The sequence below is a fragment of the Capsicum annuum genome, chromosome 3, assembly GCF_002878395.1.
Source record: "Capsicum annuum cultivar UCD-10X-F1 chromosome 3, UCD10Xv1.1, whole genome shotgun sequence".
NCBI classification, from domain to species: Eukaryota; Viridiplantae; Streptophyta; class Magnoliopsida; order Solanales; family Solanaceae; genus Capsicum; species Capsicum annuum.
Window position 1 is genome coordinate 31,598,445 of NC_061113.1, and position 8,692 is coordinate 31,607,136.

General features: G+C 36.1%; 1 protein-coding gene across 8 annotated transcripts; it reads right to left on the bottom strand.

Moving 5' to 3' along the window:
- Positions 1-547: 547 nt before the first annotated feature.
- On the bottom strand, positions 548-8,325 carry LOC107864005. 8 transcript variants are annotated; one of them, XM_016710253.2, is made up of 14 exons: positions 8,142-8,322; positions 7,475-7,505; positions 7,307-7,377; positions 6,469-6,615; positions 5,646-5,855; positions 5,382-5,535; positions 4,666-4,991; positions 4,424-4,549; positions 4,217-4,338; positions 4,004-4,095; positions 3,843-3,934; positions 1,789-1,922; positions 1,293-1,384; positions 548-1,190 (listed from the first exon to the last, which is right to left on the bottom strand). In XM_016710253.2, exons 1-13 carry the CDS (start codon positions 8,181-8,183, stop codon positions 1,318-1,320), a joined length of 1,614 nt encoding a protein of 537 aa, XP_016565739.2. In that variant the 5' UTR covers positions 8,184-8,322; the 3' UTR covers positions 548-1,190; positions 1,293-1,317. The 8 variants fall into 8 exon arrangements, 5 of the variants coding, with proteins under 5 accessions (XP_016565739.2, XP_047265223.1, XP_016565735.2 ...); XM_047409267.1 differs by having other exon boundaries at positions 5,646-5,831; positions 8,142-8,320; XR_001672546.2 differs by lacking the exon at positions 1,789-1,922 and having other exon boundaries at positions 8,142-8,324.
- Positions 8,326-8,692: the final 367 nt, after the last annotated feature.

Below are 8,692 nucleotides of genomic sequence, written 5' to 3' on the forward strand. Positions count from 1 at the left end.
TTCGTAAGAAATCATCCTTAATTCCTTTCCATCCATAGTTTATGGGCATCCTCGAGGCTTGTGTTGAATTAATTTGATGATCTGAATAGCTAATCGAAGGAGGTTCAAAAGTTTCAGAATAACTAATTACTTCATTAAATTTGTAAGACTCAATAAAATTTTGAAGAGTGATAAAAACAATCGAAACTAGTAGCTTAAATCTTACATCTGAGTAAAGTAGTATTTTTTTTGGGGTCAAAAGTAGCTTTCAAATAAGCCAATTTTAAAGGAAACATGTTTCCTTATTTTTGGGGAGTACAACAGACATTTAAATTTGAACTTAAATGACAATCAAACACTCCAACTCGTCTCCACTATGTCTAACACCAAGGTGTAGGTGATCATTTTGTAAGTTGGAGTGTCAACTAATACAGTGCAGAGAATTTGAAATGTACATACTCAATGTTAGAGTGCTTACTTACCATTCGAGACAAAATTTAAGTGCGTTTACTATTAAACAACCTAGTAATTTGAGGTAAATTTTGAAATTAAAAATGTACATGAAATGTAGTTGAAGCTCGAAAAAATGTAATGTAATGTAACGTATCATTCGTTTTGTTCAGATCATAAAAACATGAATGTCTTTCTCTTCCCACTTAAATAAAGTAATGGAGGGAGGGAGGAAGTCAATTGCCCCTAATCAGGCTATTCATCAATATTGTTCCTCCATTGATTAAAAAAAGAAAAATCATATTCTGGGAAGTATCACTTCCAGATTCCTGGTTTTTTCGCCATTGGGAGTCCACAATAAACCACTGAGGCCAACAGAACAATGCACAAAATTAAGCCAGAATGCCCTCCAAATGCAAAGAGGAATATTGGCGTGCTGCTTGCTTATTGCTCCTAAATTAGAAATTAGATAGTAGAATATCTGTAGTGTTAATCACAGGCCAAACTTACTTGACCAAGCTGGTCTACCCCAGATATCTGCACACCAAGCTCTTACATGAGGACAAGCATTAAACACATCCTTGGATTTAGTTCCCATTAAATAGTGTATAATTGGGACATGGTGCAAATCTGCCCCGGTGAAACTATCTCCTGTCAAGTATTTTTCATTCCCTCAGTGTCACCTAGTATAAGTTCAAGAATCCTTCCGAGTTTGTCTTCATTCTCTGCTAGAGCTGCATTGTCCGGCACCATTTGGAAGCCTTGCTCATGCAAAAGGATTCTCAATATAGGATTTAGAATTCTCAATATAGGGCAAGCGAAAAGTACAACAATAAAGTTATCTCAAGAAACCTTGCTATTACCTTGGTTTAAAATGTGATCCAAAGACTAAATTTGAGAGAAATATGCACACAAAATGATGGCCTCATCCTTCTCATTCACGTGTATCTCCTTCCTGCACTAGAAAAAGTCAGCCTGGGAAAGAAATCACTTAGTATTTGTTAAGCAACACAAGAAAGCTTAGTCAAAGGTACAGCTTTTACCAACTTGAAGACATTGGCATATGCACGTACACAACAATGGTTTAAAGAATAATTTACAAGGACAAAGCTAGAACTTTCCTCCGGACTAGGAATGACTAAAACCAATCTAGCTTTGTCTGCTTGTTTTTAAAAAAAAAAAAATAAAGTAAAGAGGTACTCCGCTTCTACCAAAAAGGTGTTCTAGACATTTCAATCACAATACTTTAGGTTGGGTGCCAAGAGTCATCTTGCTCAAACTGGTACCGAAAGAAGAAGAATAATTCAACCAAACAAGAACAACAAACATTGAAAAAGAAAATATTTGAGCTGCTACTACCAAGGTTGATGTATGCGGATAACGTTCCCAGTTTCAAGTTCGACATCTTTACAGATTCTTGAGTTAAAAATTATAGTTAACTTCCTTCCAGCAATCCCCTTCCCTTTTTGAAGATTGCTCAGGCACTCAGAACCCTGCAAATAAAAATAAAATTGTAGATTGCAGTCACCCAACACCACAGATCTATTCTGTTCAACCAATAAAACCATCAACACCAGCCAGACTAGGAATAAACCGTTAATAAAATGTTTTGAGCCCACTTTGCATTCTTAAAAATTCCCATAGAACAAATAAAATGTCTTCATGGTCCCTCAGTTATTCGAAGCACCTAAGGGACGCATCTACTCTTCTTAACAATTCCATAAACAAAAGCTACAAAAAGAAAAATATTTGCACCTATTAAAGGAAAATTAAGAATTCAAGGCTAAACATATTGAGGCACAAGTTCAAATAAATAATATTGATCCTCATGCAAAAGGCACTACATCTGACAAGGAAGACACCTTTAGGCCTTTTTCCTTTACATGATAGTAGTGGCAAAAAGGAACTGTCATGACTTCTGAAAAAACATAATACAGTAGAGTTGAGAGGAGCAGTGTGAGATGAGAATGTAAAACAGGAATCTAAATATCTCATGCTTGGACTCTGGAAAGCAAGCTCAAGTCATAGATACTACGCAGAATACATTTCTGAAAGTGTTTACACAAATCACAGTAAACGCCATATTATTAAGCGACTACAATTATCGAAAAAAATGAAAATGCAATTACCCAACACTGTGATGAATATAATTTCAGAAGTTTTTCACTGATTACGCAATTCAGAAAAACTAACTACCATATTTGTTTATAATCTGCAGGTTTTTTTTCTTACTGTGCTTCGGAGGGAAATGGTGTATAAAGTTAAGAAAATGCGACACTACACCCAAAAGATCCCACCTATGCCACGCAACATGATGAATTTTTACAAGTTGCCCATTTGTAAGAGAAGGTTAAATGCAGTGCTGTCAAAGGCACGCTTAATTGAGACTATATCAGATGATCTTGATGGTAGCTGAGGTGAACAAATAGGGTGCTGCATAATAAAGCCCCTACCCTGTCTCCATTTAGTATTCTTGTTGGATGAATTAGAGCTTAGCATACTTTGTGAAGTATAGCTATATGTTTGTAATGATCAATGGTGATTAATAAACTTGTTAGTTACCTAAAAAAAAAGGCACGCTTAAGCCCTGAAACGAAGCTCAAAATGTGTTGAGCATTTTGCCATGCTAAATGTGCGCTTCAATGTCGTCATCTAGGTTCTAAGACATAATTTTCCTTGCCAATGAATCTCTTCTCAAGAGGCGCCACTAAACAATTGATATTTTACTTTATCGTAAAACAATTCAATTTCTTTTTGTATATATTTGTCTTCATGCTTATAATTATTAGTCTTGGACTAAATGTATACAATTGTATTTTTTCTCCCTTTGAGCCTTTTTCATTAAAGCCCACGTTTTATTTGCACTTAAAGCCCCAATGGACCTTAGAGCTTTTTTGCACTTTTTGCTTTTGATAACGCTGGGTAAATGTCCCAGGTAACTTGTTAAAGTTGGACTTTCATCAAGACAAGTACTGGCAATTTCTAATTAAGAAACTGGTGAGAGCAAGAAAAGCTCGCTCATGACCTTTAAAAAGTTGAAAGGAGCATCGTATCCTCAATAAAGTAGACAAATACATATTTTTAACCTTCTGTTTAGAAGAAGTACAATAGAATCTGCAAAGAGATAGCCTTGCACATACATGTTCGAGGAAGGAACCTCCCTAAATGGAAAAACGCATACCAGCTGCCTGACAGATAATCATAGATAGCAGGAACAATGTTCTGTAGGGATAGGCTAGTTGTGTTTTTTGTTTGATTTGTTTTGACTTTTGAGATAGTTTATTCCTAGATAGATATCTTTTGTTATGTAGTTTACAGAAGTGATCAGCTCTTACTTGGTTTTGTAAAGTTACTTTTGGTATTAATGAAAAAGCTGGTTTCTACCAAAAAATAAAAGTTCAATGGTTAAGTACCTCTTCATCTCCACGTACAGCACAAAAACAGACAGTCAGCTTGGCCTCCAAAGAACTTGACAAAATTCTCACGTCAATGAAGCTTTCTGCATCTGAATTAACAGCAGAGGAGAAGGTCAGAACAGGCAAGAGGACGGGAGATACACAGTTTGGCATTTTACCACTTGAAGAATCACGTGTTTGTGACTTCTCCAAGAAGTATGTATCTCTGTCCTTTTCACATTGCATCACGTGCTGCAACCTTCCAGATAACCTGCATTGCTTATCAATATAAGTGAAAAAAATGAAACTAGAAGAATATTTTTCTGTTTCTTCTGTTCCTAGAAGACATGAAGAATATGCTCATAACTAATACTTCGAGTTCCATCACTCACCCCAATTGCTTAGGCCTTGCAATAGATAGCCTCTCATTTGTAGATACAGCTCCTAATGCTAGATGAAATTTCTCAGCCATGGTCCTCTGAGGTATAGCAGACTTCAGAATCTGGGGAACTTTCTGAAACAAAAAGAAAGGCATTGAGAGAACTACATATGGAAACTGATTGCTATGATTAAACAGTAAAAGATTAACTACATATTACATTCTCATCACTAGATGGATCACTATCTAGTTCCTCAGGTTGATCGTCGTTGCTCATGTTTCTGTCACCAAGCAGCAATAAGTTTCTCTTCTGTAAGAACCGTGATCCTTGTCTTTTTGTTTGCAGCTGGTGGATGAAGCATGATTCTTACATTCAAAACATAATTGAAGTGGTAAAAATGGTAATACAGTAGTGTTCCGAAGATCTTTAAGAAAAGGGATCTGGAGAAGAAGAAAGCAAACCATTTTAGAATTGCCTCGTGATACAGAACTTGTATGCTGAAAGTGATCCAGAACCTCAGCCATGGAATGCTCATTTGGATCATGTACAACTGCTACTTCAGATGGGACCGAATTCTCCTCGAACTGTTGTACTTCATTTCCACCATGATTCTCCAATAAGTCATCCAGTGATTCTATATTTTCTCTTTGCATGTCTAATTCTGCATTTAGGGGAAGAACCGATAAGGGTGTGCTGGATTCACAACTCTCATGGACAACCAAAGCAAAATCTTTCTTCTGTGGCTGGGACTGGAACAAAAATTTGGGCTTAGCTTTGCCGGAGCGTCCTGCAGTTGATAGCAAAAATCATTTCAAAGCTGCAGCTTGAAAACGCAATCACAGATCTCAAGTAAAAACCATCAGAGATGTAAGACTTGAGGATTCAATATTAAGATGCATCCATTTCTTTTCTATTTTACTTGGAGTCCATGAGTGCTTGTTCCTGAGAAGCACCACTATTACACACGTTATGCTAGTTCAGTTTTTTTTTTTCATTTGGAGAGGGGTTGGGTGGGGTTACATTGTTATGCTATTCAACGACAACTTAAGGCAACTCAACCAACTATGATGAACAATGCTTGATTAAAATCATTCTTCTCATAAGTGGAGGTGGCGACATTTTTATATTAAGACAAACAATGCAAAATAGGGTACAAAGTCAACAGAAATGCTAATACCTTTAGATGATCTATTCGATTTTGATGTGGCACAATACAACGATGAACACCCAGCATCTTTATTGAAGAAAATTCCTGATTTGCAATCTGAACTTACTTTAGGCATTGTACTTTTACCATCTCTTTTTAAATTTCCATCGGGAGAAGGTCTCATCTGCCAGATTTTTAACCACCAAAGATCGACTTAGTATTGTTTGAACACAATATTAAGTATTCAAGTTTTAGTGACATCGATTTTGTAGGCATAGAGATCTGCAGTCATACCTCATCATCAGAGATAATTTCCTCTTCTGAATTACAAGTGGATGTCATTCTAGTGACGTGACAAAATTCATCATCTAAGTAGCAGGACAACGCCATCCAATGATCATTCTTGTTGATGAAGCCACCATCCTGACTCTTAAAAAAAGGAACTTCAACGTCATCTTCTTTGCATAAGCCTGTCTGCCTCTGCTGACAAGAATGCAACCAGAACTGTAAGAGAGGAATTTGTCATTTGGACCCTTTTACTGTTTATCACTTATGTGTAGCTCCACTTAGTAATTGATCCCTTTTGCAGAGGGGATACAGATTGTAATAGTACAGGTCCTCCTGATCCGTTACTAACCTATGTGTTGTGTATGCAAACAAAATTCCACATTTGTAGCTTTTTTTCTTCTTTTTTCCTGATAAGGTAGTTCCACATTGGCAGCTGAAAGGAAAACGACGCTACATACAATGTATAGGGATGGATACTCTTAAAGGCATGAGCCCTTTGGGGGGAAACCGTGCGAATTTGGCCCAAACCGAACAATGTCACACCATGCAAAGAGTATCTTTAGATTTTTTTACCACAATACTTTGTTCCTTCAACTGAACAATTCCAGAGAAACAGGAGAAGTGGAGAACAACTCTCTTGAACTCCCATCAAAAAGTCAACCCCAATATTGAATTCTTAACGACCATGACCAATTAAAGTCAACTAGGAGCTCTTTGAGACATGTTTAACCAAAAAAGAAAAAGAGGAAAAGACAAGACCAAAGAATCAACAGAGAGAAGAAATAAAGGAAGGTAGAGTGACAACAAAGGGAGGCAGTTCAACAAATACCATCTGATGAGAATCCATTGCGTCGGTTGAATGATGAAGTCCTTTGGGGGAGGGAGCCGTTGATGAAGAGAATGAAAATTCAAGTGGAGAAGTGTCACTGGGAATACCTTTGAGCAGTTCAAGCTGGGAAAGGACTCCTATACCTCGCTGAGAAACAAGAAACACCAATAATTTAATTGCTAATGACCAAAGCCAAAGCCAAAGCCAAAACATAAACCTTATCCCTCCAAGCCATTTTGAAATTCGTTCTTCACTAAATGGTAAGCAAGACAAATATGTCATAACATTATAAAATTAAGCAGCATTTTAACAATCAATCAGCCAACTAGATTAGTTGGGGTTAGCTATATGACTCCTCTATCTCCATTCTGCTTTCTTCAGGCCCATTTTCTCTAGAAAAGTAAATTGTCTTAGATTAGCGATAAATTAGGGGTTCTACAGAACATTATAGAACAAAGTTGGCTTTGATTGAAGGGTTAAAAACACACCTAAAGTATCCCGGTGTTTCGAGTTTCATACTTGGAACTATCAAGTGAGTGAGTTTCCTACCTGAACTGTCAATAACTATTTATCAAAACACCTTTTAACTGTTCACTTTTACAACCAGAAATATCACCATCGTTCAAGTAGGAAAAGTGAACAATTAAAATTTGAGGTGTGTTTTTGACAAATAGTTGGTGATAGTTCCGATACGAAACTCATACACGTGAAAGTTCAAGTATGAAACTCAAAAAAGTGGGATACTTTAGGTGTATTTTTGACCATTAACTCGCTGGATTCTGAACCTGAAAATGAGAGGAATTTGAAAACGTCAGCAAGAAAATTCATGAAGCATTACCTTGTTTCCTAAGGATCCACTAAGACAATTGTCATTAGTCATCCATTTATCATCCATATCTTCTTCCTCTTCTGATAATTTCAAACAAAGGTATAGCAGATTCAATTAGGAAACAGACAAGCAAAGCCAGCTTTACTATTGGGGAGATTTGTTTCAAGAAGAATGTACCTGTAATACTCTGATCAGAATCTTCATTTTCCTACATTATGGATTGGGGCAAGTCAGTTTAATTTATTGAAAACATAGTCATTAATTCAAAATTAATACTCCCTTTACAACAACAACAACAATAACAACATCATACCCAGTGTAGTCCCAGAAAGTGGGGTCTGCGGACAACGTTGTGTATGCAGAACATACCTCTACCTCAAAGGTGAGGTAAAATTAATATTCACTCGGCTAATTCAAAACTAATACTCACGCAGTGTAAATTCAAAATTAATTCAAAACCAATTTATATGACACACATTGAAGGGGAAGTCTGGGGTAACTGGTAAAGTTACTGTCATGTGATCAGGATGTCACGAGTTAAAACCGTGGGAACATCCATTTGCATAAATGCAAGGTACGTCTCCAACAATAGACCTTTCTGGTTCGATCCTTCCTCGGACCCTGTGCACGGCTGGAGCTTTAGTGCACCAAGCTCTTTTTATTTCCCTTAAACTTTGTGTCTAGTTAAACTACATTACATAAATTGACACGGAGGGAGTACAAAAAATCGCCTGAAACTACAATAATCGACGAATGGATCACCAATCTTTGAGCTGAATAATGGAGATTGTTCGGAAAATGGAAGTAAATGGGTTAAATTGAGGTTCAAAATAATGTGCAATACCTGAAGATAAGCCCTAGGGGTAGCTGAGCCTTCCTCTTCCATAGCTCAGTTTTCGGGAGCTAATTGGAGCAGACTGGCGCGAAGTTTAGAGCTGAATTCTATATATACTACATCAATTGATTTTGTTAAAGATAAACTAGTGAAAAAATTATTTATCTCAATATTAGTTATTCTGTTTGACTTGTGAGATAAAATAGTAGTACTACAGTTGGGAGATAATTAATCTCTAGATTAAGTTATACTTATCTTAATGAAATATAACATAAGTTTATGTTAAAAATAAGTTTAAAATTAATTATTTATTATCACTTGTACCAAATTTGTCTCCTAAATTTTTTAAAAATATCATCAAGTTTTTGTGAATTAACGTCTTGTGCGTGTATCTCAATTTATTGAGTTCAAATGTTACACTAAACAGAATATTTATTTAAATAATAAAGATGAATTTATTTAATTAAATCTAACCTTTACAAAAAAAATTCTCAAACCCGATCGACATTGATCTATCATTTGTAAACTGCAACAAAACAATACGATGATAGAGACATCAA